Here is a 22,603-nt window from a genome sequence, read left to right as displayed (position 1 = left end):
CATGGTAATAAGCAATTCACTCACAAAATACAATGACGTTTATCGCTTCCATCGCTGGCGACTTTGAACCATCCTCCGCGAGACATTGATACACACCACTGTGAGACCTGTTTACTTTTGTTATCGTAATGTAATTGTCTTTCAGAATCACTTGAGGATCGTCATCCACCACCTTCTTGGCCTATAGAAAAGGAAATAAATAAAAATAGTTTTACTTATTTTTATTAATATTGTGTTTGTCAGCATATTTTTTACAGTATTTATACATAACTTATTAATATATAAATTAATATATAAATTATTAATATTATACTGTATATATTTTTATAAAATAATATAATAAGAGTGATGGTATCGTAGCGTTATTAATAGCATTGTTATATTTTTCAATGATATTTTACCTCGATAAACCATTTAATTTCAGGCGGTGGCAGCATGTCTGTTTCGCAACCGAGCGTGAGAGAGACGCCCTGATTCACCTCGACTCGTCGCGCGGGTATCACACGTATGCTCCCCTTATGCGAGTCTTGCGGCGGTGGTGAGGTCATGGGTTGCATCCTTATCGGATCGACCAGCAAACGGTGAGTTAAATTTACGCTATGCGGCTGCCAAAGGATACTGCACGTATAATTGTTGGAAGAGTCGTTAACCGTTGCGTTGTAGATGGCCAAGCTGTTATTCGGTAATCGCACGATCCTCTTCGAGTCTTCTATTTGCGGCTGCATTTCGAAGTATAACATCTTGTTGCCCTTTATCCATGCGACCACATAATTTTCTGTAACAGGCCATGATAAAAAGCTTTTCAGAATGTATCATTAATACCAATATCTTATCGATATTATCTAAAAAAAAAAATCATAATTGAAAATAAAGAGATACAATTACGTCTTTGAAATTATTTCATTTCAATCTCTTTCACTCTAACAAAAAATTTCTTTTATTTATAAAAAAGAAGCCCTAATGATGTAATCTGTCGACAACTTTTAAAAATACAATAATTTTGTAAAGATAAAGAAATCTTTTTGAAAGCGTGTCGTGTTGAATTGTGAATAAAAGAGATCACTGTTCTACAAACCTGCGTTCATCACCTGACAGGGTAGTATAACGGTACTTCCGGCTTTTACGCGAATACTCATCCTCTGCGATAAGATTTGCGGTTGTACATCGGCGGCAGTGCTGACATTGTCATCTTCGATCTCTTCGGCCTCCTCATCATCCCCCTCGATAGGTGTATCGTCCTCATACTCCACGTCTTCTGTACTCTTAGTCGGTTTGCACAAACCTAAAACAGAAAAAAAAGGAACAGTGAGTTTTAACGCGAGATTTATGAATCACAAACTATAATTCTTAAACTTTAAACTTAAATTTATAATTTTTATTACAAATTTATTAAATTATTTAAGTACGGTTTATTAGTTTTAATATAATAAATACAAGAAATTAAGCAAAAAATTAAATTAAACTAAATTAAATCAAATAAAAAATTAAATAAAATCTAATCTCGGCAAAAATTATTATTAATATTCGTTTATGGTAATTTCAATAAAATCAACATAGCGTCTCTATTTTTTAAAAACGTTCATTATTTATAAACGTTCATAATGACGCTAGAGCTTATAGTTTTAAATTGTTTGGCTATTAAATACATCAAGTATAAATATTTTTCTCAAATGATGGTTTAATCGCGATCGATTAAATCGCCTTGTTAATTTGCTGGACGTCAATCGGCTGTAACCTACTCGCCGGCAATTTTACTACGTCGAAACCGCAAATTGATACCCCCTTTCTGTGGAACGAAGAGGGGAGATGCAGCGGTCGAAATTAGATTTCTAGTGCACGACCGTGCTCGATTTCGGGACGGAGCATAAACGTGCACACCCCGGCTTTCTATTAATACGCGACCCCATACCATCCTTTTCAACAATGAATACAGTTTCCCGCCAGTTTCGCGACGATGAGGTCAGAAAGAGAGCGAAATCGTGCGCAATTAGACCGGCCAAAGAGCTCCCCCTGCGTGTTTGCCATCAGTTTGCCTCGTTTTTCACAAGGCACATCTTCAACGCTAACGCGTTATACATACGCCGTTCAATTTTAGCCGACCGTAACCACACCCTGCGCTTAGAAAAAAAAAAAGAAATGGGTCGTGCAAGTCAACCGGAGTCAGTGCTCTGTTCAATTTCGTCGAATGGACGGCAAAAAGCATCCGCCAATTTCGCGAATTAAGATCGTTAAATCATCGTTTGTCGTGATTGAAAGCTGCAGCGATTTGCCGACCTGCCGCGTAATTCTGAAAATTATAATAAATTCTTGAACGCGCCGTGTTAAATTTGAATGGCAATTTTGTAATAATTGTAAAAATTGTAATTTGTAATAATTGTAAAGTAAAATAGCAACAGCGAACGTAAAATAGCATAATAAACTTTCTGGAATGTCGTTTCAAAATTTAATTTAATTCTCTATCCTTCTCTTTCTCTCTCTCTCTCTATTAAATTTAATATAAAATTAATTCTCTGTAAAACTCATTATATAAATCTTTATGTTATTGTTTAATGTGAAGTGATATTATAAAAAAGAATAAGAAATATGCTATATTTGACAGGCATTCATTCATTCAATTTATTTATAAAAAATTATTTATTTATTTATTAAAAATTATATTGCGAAGAATCAATATAAATACGTCGAATGTAATTTGGAGTTATAAATAAATAAAATTAATAAAATAATAAAACAACGAATAAAGTATTTAATAATAACTGTCGTAGTGTTCAAGCATCTTTTCATGGGCGAAGCAAAATGCGGAAAGAACCCCATGCATCTAGATTAATGACCGACCCCTACATGCCGACACCCCTGTGCTCCAGTTAAAGGCTTGGGGTTACAACCCCAAGTCTTTTCATTTTTCCTTAGCAACGATCTGCTCTATACTCGCGAATAGGCGCCACGGTGTCCCTTGGTGTAGCCATTGCTCAATCCGTGTGACTCTATAAAGCTACACCCACGCATTCTGTCAGTCGAATTAATATTATGGAACATTGCGTTCATATTTTATATTCATTTTGCAGTATGTGTCATCAAATACGCACATCTTCGACCTACGAAGCATTTACTTTCACTTTCGAAAAAATCTCACGCTTCTCTTGTATCAAATTTTCTATTTATTTAAGTTATTTATTTGCATTTATGTAAATATATTAATTTTTGTATATAAATATTTAAAAAATAGTTGCATAATTTATTTAAAAAATGGATATATATATATATAATTGTGTGATATGCAAAATATCAATCATATACGAAAAAAACGAGTAAATGTTTTTATTAGTTAAAATTAGCTTTCATCAAAATTGTTTCACCAAAATTGTTAGGTCTCCATTTGTGGAGGTACTTGTGGTTTTAAAATGTTTGCTAAATTTTGAATAAGATGTTGGAACAGCATGACCTTAATTGAAAAGTGAGATTGCTTGAAGGGAAGAGGCAATGAATTGATTAAGTACACGAAATACATTAAGGTGTGGTTTGCCACTGATGGTCTCGTTAAGGTCTGGCATTTTGAACCTAGCCTTCTTCTAATTTCTCTTCCATACTTCGTTTATTCAGCAAATTTGTTTACCGCTATACTTTTGCAGAAAATCGGAAAGAAATTTTAGTCCGAACATTAGAAACGATTTTTTCTAATTTCTAATCTTTTTGTAATTTTTTTATTTTATAAGATCATTGGGATTTTATTTTTTTTTTTTTTTTCATCTTTCAAATTTTGTCTTCACTTTTTGATATTCAACATTAAAGATCTTTGCTTGCGAAACTTTACATTAAAATTCTATTAAAGCCAAAATAAGATCTCATAGTGTCTTAGTTTTGCTTTTAAAAACATCTTTTTATCTAAGATTTTACGCAAAAATTAACAATATTCTGATATCCACTTGTCAAAAATAAATCTATCCTTTTGCAGTTAAATAAAAAATTGAACAAGAAAGCGATGACTCTGGAATATTTATAAACCAGATTGAACATTCAAGATATTTATCGCAGATCGACGTAAATTCATCAGCTTACGAAACAGAAAATCCCCGTCTTTATATTGCGGCCGACCTCATCCTCTTTCCCATTGGCGAGTAACATACCGATGTGTTTTACAGGGAATAACGGACGTGCGCGTGGAAAACCGCAAATCTGTTTTGTATGACGAGCACGATTTTCGTCGCGATGATATCATCGTGACAGCATATACGCCCGAAAAAAGGACGGTACACCCGATCACATCTGCAAGACACGTCATCTCGTCGCAGTGTCCTCACGTGTATTTTAACAATGAGGACGATAAGGCATGCGTTATAGTCAGCTTTCGTTGACACAAATAAAAAAGAACGCCCGTAAATTATTTATAATTTCTTAGCAGGAAGATGCAAAGAACATTCTTCACGTCGTGAAAATGTCAGAGTGCACTCGCGATTAGTATTGCAGTTTCTCACTAGCGTTAAGTTAGAGCAGAAATAACTTCTCGTTTCGATGAGGAAGAGACCGTGTAGTTCGTGGAATTTTCGTTGGATCGCAGCTCAAAGCTGACTTCCGTTTATGAGGCCGCTCCTGCAGCTAAAGTTATTTTCATTCTATGTAAAATAGCCACGAGCAAGAATTAAATTGTAACGTGATCTATCAATTCATGATTTATTATTATATAAATTATATAATATATATAAATATATATAAATATATAATATATATATATAATATATATATTATACTTTTAGATTACTATTACAAATATATATATAGAAAAAATTTTAAATTTATGTAGTTTAAAAGAATTTAAATTTATATATTTTAATATTCTCGTAAGATAATAAGAGAATAAATTGTAGGGAGATTTTTTTGTCGTATTATTACTTTTCTGAGGAAGGCCTTAGAGCATACATTGTAATCATTCGTTGGATAACAAGGAAGTATGGTATAGCACGTGGGGTGCCACAAAAAACATCTTAACGATCTCAGAGTTTCTCTTATCGATCGCGTCTTTCTCCCTCGCTTTCCATGTCTTTGTTTGTTCCGGCAAGTCTCCTTCCCTTTTCGTGAGAAAGTGACATCGCATCAAGAGGGTGGAAGTTATGAAATTTCTCAACACAAACTCGAATTCCGTAAAAGAGACATTGGAAATTGCCGCATTTCGCGTCATTCCAAAGGGCACGCTTCTTACCTTCGCAAAACTTTGCACACATTCTACGAGTATATCGAAGATATGTTTAAACCATCTCTATCATTTGTAATATTATGTCGTTCACTCATCCAAATAAAAGTTTTTATGCAAAGAAACGATAAGTACACTGAGAAAAAAAAATTGTTGATTTGACTAAATATGTTCAACTGATTATTATTTCTTTAATTGAAATATTTAAGTATTTAAGTTAAATATGACAGATTAAATTTAATATGACGTATTTGACTTAAATATTTAAATATTTCAATTAAAAAAATAATATATATATATATATGGGAATTTGCAACGAGCAGCTGCATATTTTTTCTTAAAAAGCATCTATGTATTTTTTTTTACACCAAATAATTTCTCTCATTATTTTGCAAAAATATTGAGGTAAGATAATCAGAAATAAATATTTTACGAGATATTTCATAATTTACGTTAAATTGAAGTATAAAATACTTTCTCAATTATTCAATTTTTGATCATTCTACCCTTGTAACTCTTTACATCCTTTTACAATATTTTATATCAAATATCCCGAGAAATCTATTTATATAAACTAAATTCATTTAAAAAAATAGAGGTGACTTTGAAACCTCCGAAGAATCTACATCCACAAAAATTATTACTAACATATTATTTTTTTCTTGATATCATACAATTTATTACAATGTAATCATAATAGTTTTATATTTCTAAAAATAGTGGAGATATTCTAGATAGACAAAGTTATCGCTTTACCCTATATATGTAATATCTTCCCTCTCTTTTAAAAGCTTTTTTTCGATGAGTGAGCGGAAAGCGTGTCTACTTTTCTCCTACGACAAATCGATATCGCTGAACTGATATCTTCAAAGACGGTACCGATCAAATCACACATTGATATCGCATCAATTATTCGCGAAGGTGTGACAACGTTCGATGGATTATGAATGTTGAATGAATGACGTCAGCTCCCACATTCTCTCACGCCTTAATGGTTATTATTGCCAGGAGGCACGCACTCTCTTCTTATTCTCCGAGAAGGGGGACCCTAAGGCGACGCTCACGCACATATGCATAAGTTCGTATAACAAAGACACGGTGCAATAGACGGCGATGTCGATGGAATGTACGACGCTATGTTAGAGCGTGTATAATGAAACGAGAAGTGACATTGGCCGAATTGATTCTCCCGTGGAGAGTCCTTGAATGTTCTTAGCACTCCTTCAAATTTATACTAAAATGTTTCAAGAAATGATTTTAATCTGCAATCAGTTTTTTTCTTTTTTTTTTTTTTTTTAGGCACTATTTCGCTTTGGTATCTCTCGAATCCATGAAAAATCTCAACACACTCAATTGTAATAAATACGATGGTATCTCTTGTATTTTTAGAATTATTTCTTTATAATGATAAAAACGAAAAATCTCGAGAAAATGCGATTTAAAATTAAATTCTAGAACTAAATTGTCATTGATCGTAAATACAAGTTGAGTTTTGTGACAGAAAAAAAATTTAAGTTTTTTGATACAGAAATGTAATTCAGATAATGATCTGATTTATACATATTTATATATATCCTGGAGAGCACCATTTTTAATTTCCAAAAATATATTCGGAATTAGACATTAGAGATAATGTGACATCTGACAATATAATAACTGTTAATATTAATTATTAGTATAGTATATTTAAAAGATTGATATTTAATTCGCTGAAGATATGCAAGTTAAATATAATCGAATAGGTGAATGACTCCTTTCTAATAAGACCGAAATCTCTCGACCTCCCGAGATGAATTTAGTTCAGTTTCCGCGACGTACGATGCTCGTATCGCTTTTTTTCTCTAATGAATTGCATTAGTGTCTTCGGAAAGGAGCGGCAGACATCGTCATTGAAAGAAAGATCATCGTAAGAGACATAGAAAAAGAAAGAGAGAGAGAGAGAGAGGGGGGGGGAGAGAAAAAGAGAGAGAAAGAAAAAAAGAGAGACTAAGAGATTAAATTGCGCAATTCTCGACACGGATTGATTCGAAATAATTCGTTATTACCGCGGCCGGTTCTTGCATATCGGGTTCGCCACCATCGCGCGAAAATAACCACAGCGCGGCTGGTGGAAGGTATATAACGTCCGTTGGATGAAATAGCAGAAGAAGGGACGACATTGGGACTGGCCGCGCGCCAAGCGGAAAGATAACGCGGGTCCGCAGATGCTCCGTCGCAGATGCTGCATCGCGCGGTTCTCAGGCCGACTCTCCGCATTATCATCGTTGACAGGATCCAAAATGTATCGACAAAAATATTTCTAAAGCTTTATACTGAGATCCGTAATAAAATTTAATTTCCCAAAATTCGCAAAAATATGTGATCGATATAAAATAAAACATAGTTATATCGATATAAATAATTTTTTCCTCCACTTGTCAGTTCTAATATTATAAATGACTAATTATAGTTCAATGTAATAAAAAATTGCAACGCCATTTTAGAATATAAAAAAAATTATAAAAAATATAAAAATATATATATATATATATATATATATATATAATATTTTAATTATATATATTAATATTTTTAATTAAAAATATTTTAATTATATATATTATATATAAAAAAAAACTACTCTCTTTATAGACAAAAAAACTACTCTCTTTATAAACAAAAGATAGAGTAACGCTTTTTAATAGATAAACGAGGTAAGGAATTTATTTTTACTCAAAGATGCTTTGAATATATATCTGTCTTTTTTCATAGCATAAGCTGCACCAATACTAGAAGCGGCGTACTACAGCAGAATTTTTATCAAGTCCAGAAGAGCCTGATTTAGACCGAGCTCCAGCCAGCTCCGAAATTATTTCTCGTCAGATCTTTTCAGGAACCGCCGTCTATTTAAAATATATCCCGCTAAACGTAATAACATTTTCCCAAAAATTTGATAGAAAGATAATTATAGTGCGTAAAAAGTACGCATCCAGTATCGTTCATTCCTAATATATAGAAGTCTTTCTAGAGACGTAAAACTGCTCGAAGCATCACAAGGGGTTGAAATAGCATCGACAGGTGAGTCATGTAACGTCATTTTCATAGTGGATCTTTATCTCGCGGAACAATGAACCCGATTCGCGGCATGGTAGTTGGTCCCGCAGTCCCATCACGCACAGAGGCATAATCCTAACACGCGCATTCCGCCTGTAGAATCTAATACTTTCCCTTATTTGGAAAGCGGTGTTTTTCTGAGAATTACGATTGATCGCGTGTCGTGCGAATACGAATCTCGAAACTCTCGCGCTGCAATAAAGAAAATTTCTTTAAAATGCGTAAAAAATATTATCTGTTTTCTCTCTTTACACACATATATATATATATATATATATATATATATATATATATATATATTAAAAATTATTCAAAATTTTATTAATTAAATTTTTTATTAAATTTTATTTATTAAATTTATTTATTAATTTTTTTAATTATTTAGAATAAATTTATGATTAAAACAGATATCTCTAATAATAAATTTATTATCTAATATTGTATCGATATATATATATATATATATATATATATATATATATAATTTTATATTAAATAATTTATATATATATCAAATAATGCCATATGCTATTACGATATAATATCATTCTTGATTTTTTTTCACAAGTCACATTATGATAATTCATTGATTCCATTTTGATATCTTCTGTTATGCACAAGATATATAGATAATTTCCATCTATTGTAGAGATGTATTATTAGTCCTACTTGTTCTTCTTCGTCTTATCGGGGGGGTTCAGAAAACTTCATGCTGTATCGCCGGCAGTTTAAAAGACCATTAAATAGTGAGTCAGCTCATAGAGAAAGATGACCATGTAACATCTTGCGCGCGCGCGTGACCGAATCGTTACGGATATCAAGAACACGAGATGTTGCTGTGAATAACATTAATCTTACTCGACTGGGCGTGATCCTCATAAGGACAGAGCCGACGTATCAACGTAATGCATTTACGAGAAAATGCGTGATCAAATAACTACAGAAATCTCTCGTCTATTTTAAGCTTCTATTACACTGACTTTCTTCAATAAATATTTTTTTTTTTAATTTACTTTTCATTATAATCTATCCTTTCTTTTTTATCATATTTCACAGTAAATTAATCTATCCTTTCTCTTCATTATGTTTCTACAGTAAATTAATTACTGTGAAATATATAAAAGAAAACGTTACTCAAATATTTCTTTTCATTATATAATGTATCTGTTGTTTTTTTTTTATTATTATTTATAAAATAAAATATCTATTTCGATTTTTCTTGCAAAATCGAAAAAAAAACTATAATTATTAGATTTTATTTCCGTCATTAGGTGTGTCCCAAGTGTGTCAATCATATTATTTACGACTTTTGTATAAAATTGCAAATGCAATGGAGGATTACTCAATCGAACATATCCGCTTTATGAATCGAAGAATGTTTCGCTGATGCCACCGACGCGCCGCGTATAATGACATTATCTCCTTGATTATCATCGGTACAAAAGGATGCAACGCAAGGAGAATATCTTGTCTCTTCGCCTACGATATCAGATTACATCACAAACGAGAATATGATCACCGAAATATTACGCCAGCCGACGTGTGTTTTGCATCCTGTGAAAGGAGCAAAACCGTTAAAAAAAAAAAATAAAAATAAAATGACGATGATCGTTTCAATGTGAAATATTATGCCCGCCCACGTAAGTTTCATGACTTGCGCTTATAAAAAATTACCATTCAGTTGCACTTCCGTTAGAAATCAGCACAGTTTGCATAGTGCAGCACCGTTCGCTAATGGCTGCTTTATCGGGCTCAAGTTGAATTATTCTTAGCTTACTCACAATGTACATTAAATTTTACTCTTAGAATGTCTCCCACGCGTTATAAATCAGCTGTCTTATTTCGCCCGCAAATTACGCGAAACTATAATTAACGGCGTCCACATGGAAAATGTAGGTCAACTGCTTTACGATTAAATCCACCAAGGCTTTATCAATTATCAAATTATTATAAAGAAACAGCCGTGCTACCATTTATTAAAGTATTAAAAGAGCAATCTTAAAATAAAGCATACTTGCCGCGTGCCGTTTCATTATTACGCGCAGATTCGCCCTCACGAGTCGCGCGTAAACAAGCGCGCGAATCGTAAAGTTTGCTAAATTAAGCTAACATCAATTTACGGTTAAACGACCCTAAGATAAGGACGATGAGAAAACACGCCCGTTCTAATACGCGGCTTACAGCAGTAGATTGACGTTAAAGTATGATCGCATCTAACGCGATAGAGTAGGAATGTTTTATGCCCCCTCTCCCTCCCCCCATCCCCACCCTTCTCTCGAAACGAAATTTAATTTACTCGGTAATTTAACGCACACCTAAGCGAATGTCACCATGCGCCCTCCCACTTAACAGACGTACTGTCACCGATCACGATGCTCATTTGTCACGGGCTCACGTCATCCATTCAATCACGTGGTCGTATTAGATGATGTCATCTTGCAGAACCGAGACGTTTCTCTCGAGCTTAGCTATCCTTAATTACCGCGCACAGTCGTCATTATCATCGCAATTAGCGAGACGAGATGGGCGCACGTTCGTAATCATTTTCTCGCGGATATCCCCCGACTTCTTGCCCGTTCACAGTATTCGCCCATTCATGCCGCTCATTCGTCGTGTTAATTGTTCCCGTCTTGGAGAAACTATCTACTTCGTTTCCTCTCGCAAAATGCTCAGAGAAGAACGATGGCTTCCACTTTTCGTGACGGATGTAATTTTATATATATATATATATATATATATATATATATATATAAAATTCTTTCGCGGAGCTCTTATTAATCGCGACCGGATAGCTCGATCTAGAGATTCAAGATTATTACATTACAGAGATATTTGTCGGAGTGGCTGTTTAAGCGAACAATAATCACGTTCACGCTAAGAGAACCTAATGAATTCTAAATGAGCCGTGCATCACGCGCGTTTCCTCTCGATGAAGACGGCTCGATGCAAATCGAACGGTGCCGAGAACGTAGGCTTCGCGATTTAATCACGCTTGACCCACTTGCCAGTAGTCTTCGGTACATCACGAGGTGACACTCGACGAGGGAATTCCCGTAAATTCCACGATGAAACCGCCGTGACTCGTCTAGATAACGATTCCGGTTCCTCGACACATGCATACAATCGATGCACCGTTGTCCATTGTGCTGACCGTCACTTGGTCCCACGAACCGTATTAATTGATCAGTCAACGAGGTTGAATTAGCTTTAGAAGGAGATGCAGGATCATCGATCGTGATCGTTAAAGAAATATAAATATATATACGTGTGTCTAAAAAATTATGTTATTCTTGTGAAAATTAAAATCTAGTGTAAAATATCTTTTATTAATTATATAAATCTTCCCTACTCATAATAAGATATGTGCATTTTAAAATGCAAAAATAATAATAAATAAAACATTTTTTATATTTTTTTATTGTCCTTTATAATATTTTTAATTATTTCTTACAAAACTCGAATACGATAGCCAAATCAAATATTCTCATGCAAGAGCAATGTATAAAAATATAATTGTATAATAATTATACAAAAAATGTATAAGAGACTTTATTAAAGTCGATGTCACATGTACAGCGAGTTCTTCAAATTTATACAGTACCCGCGATGGAATAATTTCTGCGAAGACAACCAGTTTGTCGAGTTTCATATAAGGAGAAACGGGCCTTATATATATATATATATATATATATATATATATATATATATATATATATATATATATACTGTAAAGCCGACCGGCGTACATCGCGACTCCCTTAGGAGAACGTGATCGTAAACAGTTTCGTTGACCTTTATAACGCATCTAGGGGCATCCAACGGCTATATCCGCGCGATCGATTATTATGTCGTTATAATAGAGATAAAGGAAGAAAATGACGTTTCGCATAGAGGAGGGACGAAGCGTCTCATACCCTACATTGCATCGCGGTATCTCCGTCCGGGCTTTTACAGGCCGTATTAATTGACCGGTCGGTCCACTTCGCGTACGCGGACATGGTGATGCTCGACCCTGACAAGCCCAAAGGGAGCGAGGAAAATGCCATCGCGCGATCCTAGTCGATTTACGATCGCGTACCACGACATTGACCTTTGACCGTGCGTCTATAGATCCTGACCTTCGTTCGCGAACACCTCCTGCGGATTATTCGATGTATTATACTGCAGTCTACGCCGCATCCACTTCTTCGTATCGTCGCCCGCGATCTCGCGGCAGATGCTCGTTATGTATTATCGAACGTCGATAGATGAAGGACAAAGATAGACGGAGGAAGATAGAGACTTTAATGTTTACTTGTCTCTTAAGGCGCTTTTTTTCCTATTGCTTGTTTAAAAATCCAGGAAAAAGTAATATTTTATGTATATGTGTTAGGAAAAATAAGACTCAAATTATAATATCATGTACTTATCGAGATAGTTTATATATATATATATTTTTTTTTTCTATTAATATAGAGATTTCAAAAATATGGAGGCAATATTCATAAATGATAAATATATAAATTACTATATTATAATAATTAATATTAAGTTTAAGACAAGTAGTGTATTTTATATTTCACAGCAATTACGAAATATCTTGCATATTAAAATTAATAAAAATATGCGAGATTAAATTTAAATACTGCAAAAAATAAAGATATACCGTTAATGTAATACCGTTTGAATATAAAACGGTTTTTTCAAAAGAAGGCGATATGAATATGTTTATGTATTATATCCGCTCTTAATTATCTCCCAGAATAACTCAGATGTACGAGAGAAAACATCATAAAACATACATGTGATTCTTGCTCGCAAAAAAATATTACATCACACACGAAGGATTTTTCCGCTAACGTGCACGGAATTGCGCCGCGCAAGTGTGTCTGTCACTTAAATCTTAATCCCCCTGGGCACTCTGGTTTTTTGCTCACCTTTACCGAGGAGAGAGGGATTCCTCTCGATGGCTCTTTGTTCTCGCGGATCCCACCATAAATCACCCTCTGCAGTTGAATGCATAACTCGCTCTCGTGCCGGTACAATCGAAGGCGAGCGCGCGCGCGCGCTCGCGCTTCCGCTTGCGCAACCGGTTGCGCTTACGCGAAGATCCATTGTGTCGTCGCGTCGTTGGCATTTACATGCCGAGGATGCACCCACCCGTTTTTAGCCTCATTCAGCACCGGGCCGCCGCAGACGCATTCAAGGATCATTGTCTCCTAATACGTTCGCCGTTCAGACTCGCCTCTGTCTCAATGAGGATCGTTGTCTCGTTCGATACAAAGTGTCGTTCAGAGCTCTCTGAACCGAGAATTACGAGTGTGATTATACTGTGCGCCCCTCGTCACGGAATAAATCCCGGGGTTCATTTATGAAAGAGGAGAGAGGCAGGAAATATTAATAAAATAATTATAAAATAAAGAAAATAAGAATGAAAATTAATTTAACGATTTCCTCATTTTAATCTTTTATTAATTGTGCTATCATATAAATATTTTCGTTTATCATTCAACTATTATCGAGAACATCGATATTATCGTAACGAGAAATATCTTTGTATAAATAAAAAAAATTAATAACCAAAAAAATTAATAATCATAATAATTAAAAATCAATAATAATTTCAAATAATAATAATAAAATTAAGGCCTCCCTCTATTATTTCTATAATTTATCATCATTTTTGAATATGAATTCAAATCGCTCACTCATGCAAACGACTTTCGCTTCGATTTTCGATTCGATGGTCAGCGCGCGTGAGACCGGGATAATTACGTCATTATTATAAACGAGGGGTCAAGACACGAGATCATTTTCTTGCGTGGGCAAAAAAAGCGAACGCCGATGCTACCGAAGAGTTTCTTCGAAAGAAGTTAACCGCGTCCGGTTGCTACCGGGCTTCGACAAACTCGTTTTGTCTTGAGACGCGGTTCTTGCACAACGAGAATAATAATGCGGTGTGGAAGGTGAAAGGCGAAGCGTACTTCTTTGACTTTGTAAAATTTGACAATCTTTTCTTTTTATTGACTCTACGGGAACCTCAGCTTCAGCGAGAATATTATGTGCAATGATGAAGTGCACGCAGAATGGATGGCAAATATTTGTTCGCTTTTTAATGGCAAATCTTTTGTCGGAGAACGCAGTTTCAACGAAGCGAGATGGACCGGATGTTAGTGTTAACCGAAATGGCAAAAATGATATTTGATAAAAAGTTCAAATAAACGTCGGCGACGAATAATGAGTCATAAATATTAAATAAAAAATTAAAGTACATAAACAGATAATCGCGAAAATAATTTCTTTTCTAAAAGTATTAAATTATTAAATTTAAAAAAAGTATTAAAAAGTATTAGATTTTAAAAAAATAAATAAAAGATATAATGCTCTCTCTTGAGAATGTCTTATGAAATTTTCTGAACGCGACGTCATGTACGAAAATGAGCCGCTTCCTGCCTCTGAATCTTTAGCGTGCTTGCTGCTATTTAGGAGATATAAAATTGAGTTGGACAAATTGAAGCGACTCGTTGACGGAATTATTTAAATGAAAGCGCGACTCGCCTCATGCAAGATGTGCGTCTCGCATAATCATTACTTCCATCCAGCATTGTTTCTCGAGACGTTTGTTTGCTTGGAATAAGTTTATAAATTACAGAATTAACATTTGAAATGAGCAAAATATCTAAGATCACGCTAGTGATCAGAATAACTGCGTAGATTGAAAATTATTTGTAGGAAAATATAATCGTACTCTGTAATATTTAAACTAGTCATAAAACGTTTTGTATTACGCTGTCTTTGTGTTTTTTTCTTTTTTTTTTTCTATCGCGAGACTATTTATAATAAAATGTTATTTTATATGAATGTAATAAGCAATTTTTCTGAATTTTTTCAATGTTAACTCTCGATATCTGATCATCGATAAAATTCAAGTTTATATGTTCATCAATTTACGTCGAAGATATTTAAAATCCCATTAATCACCCATTAATTTACGCAAGCGCATAAAATCATGACTTACGCCAGGACTGTCAAAGTTACCCTTAGCACTCGAGAAATATAAACTATGAGACGTTTGAAACGCTGTCAGAAGTTTTCGTCGCGGCTCGTTCGTTTCATGTCCAGCCTCGCGTCGCGATCATATGAGGAAAATCAAGTATCATACAGCGAGAATGAGGCTTGACAGAAGCGCGACTTTACGAGACATCATGCATAGAAACGGCTCGCGTAATACGCTGGCTATATCTGGATGGCCCGTGTGTGTTGTTCTTGATGGTTAATTTCGCTGTGTTCCTAGTTGCGCGCCACGCCGAGAGGTCATCGACCTCTAGGAAAGTAACAGGCCCCGACTGATTTACATGGTGGCTTAATGACTTGCACTAAATTTAGTCGCGACCCACGATCAACCGCTACTCATTGTTCTAATTATCCGTTAACGCGGCTCATAAAAGCAGGGATCAGCACGTGATCGGTATCACTGATAAAACCACATTGCGCTTAATTGCTCTATACGTAATCAGAATACACGTTAAACAGTATTTACACTGTAAAAGAAAATTGACTGAAACTTTAGACAAAGTGTCTACAGTTTTTCTGCAGACACACACTATCTGAATTTTCAGACACACTTTTCTAAAGTTTTAGAAAAACGACTCTGATGATTGCAAATTGTCTCAGATTTTTTTCAAACACCCAGATCTGAAAATTTTAATAAAAATGTGTCTGAATTTTTAGAAAATTTTTTACACATTTTAAAAAATTACTCGAATCAAATTTTGAAAATCCCTCTCTCTCTCTCTCTTTCTTTTTATTAAAACAAATATATAAACAATTTGTACATTTCCAATATTTGTAAATATTACACTTTTGTCAATAAAAAGAAATGCTTTAACAAAAATAAAAACATGTAATCTTAATATAGTTACTTTGGCAAATGCAATATACAAAATGGAAAGATGATTTCTAAAAAGCAGAATTGACTATGAATGTTTGCGAGCTTCTCTGAAACGGATTATGCCGTTCGCTATTATGGTCGAATTAAAAAGCCTTTAATACATTCAATAAACGAACAATAAAACGGGTGATACCGCATTTAAATGATCCACGTACGGATTAACAAGGGAGAAACCGTTAGAGCCGTTTTGCAGATACGAAACGATCAGGCGAGCGGCAATCGAATGTGGAACGATGATACGAATACGGGGGCCCCCTTTCATCGTCGTTTCTCTTGTTTTCACATGGGGCAGCATTTCATCCGCGCCAACAGTTCCCCGCCATTTGTGCTCACCGTATTGACCTGCCTTGCGTTTTTTAACACCCGTTCTACGCGCGTCACTCATCAAAGCTGTGGCCTATTATTAAGAACGATAGAATTCATAACAAAGAAGAAGGCAGCCCTCGCGTGTGGCAGACGCGCCCTGTTCCGCTCGAAAGAGCTCCACCGACGCAAAATTTTGGCAGCTGCATATAAGAAGGCCAATGTTTGCCGGTAAAATGTACGAAGAATGTTTATCTTGGCTTCTTGGTAGATTTTTCGCCGAGATGTAAAAATATTTGTCTGTAGGAAAAATTGATTTCTCTATTTTATGTATTTTGTATATGTATGTCAATCATAAATAACGACTGTCAAATTAGAATTCAATAAAATTAATAATTAAAAAATATAGCACTCTCTGATCTGAATTTAGAGAATTTAATCCGACGATATTTGCCAATTTTAATATTTATTTTAATATTAATTTTAATATTAATATTTTAATAATTATTAGAGTTAAAGGAGAAAAATTACATAATATACAAGCTTAAAAATATTTTACAATGTAATAATATATTTTCGATATATCTACGATCATTAATGGTAAAGATCCTATCGAGATCCTATAAGATTTACAAGCTTAATTTCCGGATCTACTACTTCATGTTACTTTTTGACACATGTACACACACACACACACAAACATATATAAAAAACATTTACATAATATTTCAGAAATTAATATGTGTTGCTGCAAAAAATAACAGATAGTTGAAAATTACGGGTCATAACTCGCGTAAGCTCGCGATTAACGCAAGTTGACGTAACGCGCGCGCATCGACGGGATTGTTAATTAGCTTTGTCGAGCTGCGCGATATCTACATAATTGCGGGCATCTTCCGGAGACGACGATGCAATTCGAGCTTTTATACACGCCGGGAAGCTTGGGCTGAAACTCGCCGTAATATAAATTACGCGTGCACTTAGACCTCCGGCGATAATGCAAATGGGATCGCCGGGTTTGCCTTCGCCAATGCCGGAATTCAGTAGCATTAATAGTTCCACGTATTATCGCGAGTCGCATCCTCGGGAGAGAGAGAGAGAGAGAGAGAGAGAGAGAAACGCGGAGCCCGAGGGTCCGCAGCTCGCGAAGAGGAGACCGCTCCGATATTTTCTTGGAACATTACTCACTTTTATTGGACGCGCGATTAAAGAGCGAGAGAGACCCGCGCAAGAGAGTCCGCGTCGCTACTCGCCATATGCTCGTTTTTTTTTCGCGGCAGCGATGAAACCTTATCATCGGCTCTTATTACTCGAGCCGATGATGAGTCGGCGTAGCTTCATGCTCCAAATACTGATATCCGCCGCATATACATTGAGCGATCCTTCATTTAAAAAAATTACCAGAATAAACTTCTTCTATACATGGTGTCTTTCATTATTTTTTTTTAATCATTTATAATATATCATTTATAATGAATAAATAAAAATTCATAATATTAATAAAAATTAATTTTCATTAATTATTTGTCAATTTCTCCACTTAGTGATGTCTTTTATTTTAGACAAATATAATATTTAAAACGTGTAAGAAAAAAATTACTTTAATTCTATCAAATAAGATATTTTTTTTTTTTTATAAATAAAATAAAGATTTCAAGAGGTAATTCAAGACGTAATTCCTCGAAATAATCGAATCGATCGATGCTTTATTTCGAACGATTTATACTATCGAATAGATTGATTTCTTGGCACATAGCGACCGGTCGCGATAAATATACGCAGCAATAAAGATACGTGAATTACGAAGCTATGCAATGTTTGGTCGTAGATGAAAATAATCCACCCCTTTCCACGAATGTCCGTTCATCGACTTTGCAATTGTAAGGAGGGGGGGAAAAAAAAAAGAAAAAAAACGAGAGGTGCGGAACGGGGTGTAAAGCTCGTCGAGTTTAACGCATCGCTCGTTTTCCAGCGAGCCGGCGCAACCGGTGGTTTGGCGACTTTGCGGAAGCGAGCGAGATGGTTTATGTGCTCGTAACCAGCAGAAGCAGAAGCGACAACAGTTAAACACACAATACCCCCACGGTTATACCTTAATACGGTCGCGGGGTTCAACGTGCAGAAAAATGGACTTCGTTGAAAGGAGGAGCGTTCGCTCGTTGGATAGAAAAACACGTACACGGGCAGGTGAACGAGAGGCACTATACGCTCATAAAGATCGCCCTTATCCAGCTGTGGCCTAATTCGTGACTGCCTGTGTACTTTAAAGCGACGAATGAGCGAACGGCTCCGCTCTATTAATACGTGAGACATTAAGTCGAGAGGCCAGCAGCACGCGAGGCCTAATTTCCATCGAAGCCGCTCCGTTATCACTGCCAGCCTCTCGTGATAAAGCTTTATCATCGCCGCCTCTCATCGACGCTCGATCACGCGTCTTTCCTTGCGAGGAATCAACGGCAGCGTGTCGATGACGGGCAAGGAATGATGTAAGATCCGGTTCGGCATTTCCTTTCCACGTTGACTGTTCGTCTCGCAGAAAGTGACTTAAATTCGCGATCCGATGGTTTTGCCGAATTCTAGATGTAATAATAATAACAATAATATAGTTTTACATTTTGAAGATTTCCTATGCAACCAAGAGCTAACGCATTTCTTTAAGAATTTGAGAATGTCAGTTTAAATTCTTAATTTTCTCGATTTTAAGATAAATCCTGCATCGAGTTTCTGCGGTAATTTCAGCTTCGCAAATAAAAAAATTGCATATTTATAGATATATTATTCAAAAAAAAAAAAAAAAAATTACATTTATAATGTCTAAGATTTAGATTGGCTATTACTTCGTGAAAATTTTCATTTGGACCGTGACGTCAAAATGTGCCAATTGCACTTTCACATTAATTATAATTGCAATTTAAGTATATAGTTAATCGTGTCGGTATGCGCACGCGTTTATTACATCTCATCGCGACAGAGTAGACGCCGGGATAACGAAAGCGGCTTTAATTCACCATTGACATCATTTTCCCCTGACCCAGAAACCGCTAAAATATTCAATGCACCGCCAGCGAGGCGACCCTCTTTTACGCGCAAATAACGTCAACATTTTCCGGCCAACACCATACACGATGCATGATCGAGATGCTCGTCTCCTGGTCGTGCATTTCTCACGTGCATCGAGTATTATATATTGGAGTATTATATATTATATATATGGTCGAATGAACGTAGCATGAGAGAATATTCGAAAATAGCGCGGGGCAAAATAGTTTTAATATAATATCGAAGATAAACCTGAAAGCCGAGCCGCATATTAATTAATCGCGCATTCAATCCTGCACTGAGAAAAAAAAAAGCTGTTGATTTCCCTAAATATGTTCAACTGATTATTATTTTTTTTTTTAATTGAAATATTTAAGTATTTTAATTAAAAAAAATAATAATCAGTTGAACACACATTTAGTTAAATCAACAACTTTTTTTTTCTCACTGCGATAATGGATATTTTAAGAAAACATATCGATCTACATTTAGGGATATTATGTATCGCCTTTTTCCAACAACTACTATTATCATTTTATACAGCGATTAATCTGCCGAGATCGTCCATAAAATCAAGAGCGGCGCGCCCATTCGGGACGCATTGTTTATACGCGAGAAAGCCGACTGGCGAAAATGTGTGTACGTGTACGCCAAACGCTACACCGCTATGACTGCGCGATGTGTGATGATAATAACGCGAGGGAGCAACCGGGGAGGCAGCCGAATCGAGGAGCCGAACGTTCTCCCTCATCGTCGAGTTTAGACCGGGCAAGACGGACGGGGGGAGGGGGGAAGAAGAGCCGAGAGTGCCAAATTGATGCGCATCTCCTGTTAGGCCGACCGCTGACGTCGCCGTTTCCGAGTATCGACGCGGCTCGGCAGCAACACGTGCGTGCAACGTACGTACGTACGTATGTACACGCACTCTGCTCGGTATTCGAGCCGGAGTGATCTATCGCGTACGCCTAAAAATTCATCTATGCGTCCAGAGGCGCGAAGCCCCGACGACGGTGAGGGGCGAGGAGGGGTGGGGAGGGGAAGAGGAAAGCGGGAGAGGGGGGGGGGAGGGAGAAGCGGTGGAAACACGACGGAATGCCACGGGCGGCGGTTCAACGTCCTCCCTCCGAGTTCTTCTCCGATCCCGACTTCTCTTCGTGTGTGTGTGTGTGTGTGCGTGCGTGCTTGCGTGTGCGCGCGCGCGCGCGCGAACCCGCACTGCTCTCCCTTTTCTTGCGTATCGTTTGTATGTATATGTACTTCATCCTGGACATGCCATAATGCCGCCACTGTCGCCAAACTGTCGTCCAACTGTTTACGCGGAAAGAACTCGCGGCTGGAAAAACGGAAAAAGCCGCGCGCAAGCGGAAGATTTATGACACTGGATGGATAACGTTTTTCTCCATTTACGAATCGATCAAAAAAAACGCATCGACAATCTATATGATTAAACACACGGGCTTTCAATAAGAGCTTTTTAATAAAAATAATGCTCTAATTGTATTTAATAAGTAATTAATAAAGATAAGGATTACATTCATATATTGAATATCTATGTCTGTATGCCATGTAATTAAAATTAACATACAGTGATCAGATTATAATGTGATATGTATAATGTCCTCTCCTGTTTACATTTTCCTTTCATATTACTCATTTTATAAAGAGTATTAATTATAAACTAAAACGAAAATAATTTTTTTTAAATATTTAATTTATTCTTAAGTATTTTATTTTCTTCGAGATAAAAAGAAGAAGTAATAATGACATAATAGTATGTTTTTGTTTGAATGATTATACCGTTATCAATCATGCGTAATATTTCTATAGCCGCATCGCACATCAACGCACGTAATATCTCTTTGGCCACGCTTTATAGTCGTCTTGCAAATCGCGACGAATTTCAATGAGTTCTTCCGACACGTTTTTCGACGATGATTATTCATAAGACAATTCGCTAGCCCGTTAGATACTATGCGCGCGCTTCATAATAATTATTTATTACATGTACCTGCCACATATTCTCTGCGTCGCGAACTATAACGGGCGCAACGATGCGAGATAACGAATACTGATGTCAAATTTGAATAATTATCTGCGAAGACTTCAGCCGTTCCCTTTCCTTACATAACAAACGCGTTTGAAATACGATGCGTCAATTTGTGAATACGGTGTCTTCGAAACAATGCTCCTATATTGATATGTGGAGCTGCATAAAAAAATGATCGTATTCAAAGATTTGTTGCATGCCTATGTTGGAAGTGATCTAGAAATGACACGGAAAAAAGTAAGAAAAGTGAGAACGTATGTAGTGGAGAAAGAGAAAGAAGGAAGAAATGCGTAAAATAAATGTGTGTAAAGAAATTTACGTTAACAAGATAGAATTAATAAATTTCAAGATAGAATTAGTTTAGTAAATTTGAAACAACTTTTTTTTTCCAGATAAAAAAAAAATAATTTTGATACAAATTTTGATAAGAAAAGTTTAAATTATTATGTATACATAAATAATAATAAAAGTAGGAATAAAATAAATCCGTGATAGTTCTTCATTAATTTATAAGAAAAAGATCTTAGACATTTTCTCCTCTTGAATGGGTTAAGAAAACAAATAGTCTAGAGTCTAGATTCTATGCTGCGGGAGTAAAATCCAATTGATGAAATCAGTAGCCACAGAAGGCGGCGATGAAGCACGATGAATTATTAAGCGCCACCACAAGAATCGAGGTGTAAATCCGAGGAAAGGTGTTGCGAGAGATATTGTACTATCCGCCGACTACGCACGGCGACACTACGTAAGAGCAGGTGTTCCGAAACCTGGACCCTGAGAAACGTGAATACCTCCGGGCAGGTGTCCTCAGCAGGTTTAATCGCGTCTGCGCTTTGCTCTCGCGTGACGAGAACGGTCTATTAATTCTCGCGCTCTTTAATTAATCACTGTTCACTGATTACAACACTTTCGCTGCTCCCGGTATTCCACATATGCGATAACATTCTTGTCGTTCAATTTCAATCAACATCCGATTGTATCGAGAAAATACGGAGAAATCAGTTTT

The 22,603-nt window shown here is 35.9% G+C and overlaps 1 protein-coding gene across 2 annotated transcripts in view; it reads right to left on the bottom strand.

The window, feature by feature from the left end:
• The window catches only part of LOC126853935 (hemicentin-1-like), a 63,714-nt gene that overhangs the window by 3,439 nt on the left and 37,672 nt on the right, over positions 1–22,603 (bottom strand). For both annotated transcript variants that reach the window (XM_050600152.1, XM_050600162.1), the window contains exons 2-4: positions 1,076–1,282; positions 402–775; positions 25–181 (exon numbers count right to left, since the gene is read on the bottom strand). In XM_050600152.1, the coding sequence (XP_050456109.1) occupies positions 25–181; positions 402–775; positions 1,076–1,282 (738 nt within the window). The remainder of the gene's footprint in view (positions 1–24; positions 182–401; positions 776–1,075; positions 1,283–22,603) is intronic.

The sequence above is a fragment of the Cataglyphis hispanica genome, chromosome 1 (genome assembly GCF_021464435.1).
Source record: "Cataglyphis hispanica isolate Lineage 1 chromosome 1, ULB_Chis1_1.0, whole genome shotgun sequence".
NCBI lineage: Eukaryota > Metazoa > Arthropoda > Insecta > Hymenoptera > Formicidae > Cataglyphis > Cataglyphis hispanica.
The sequence above is the reverse complement of the archived record's forward strand: the minus strand, read 5'-3'. Positions and strand labels throughout refer to the sequence as shown.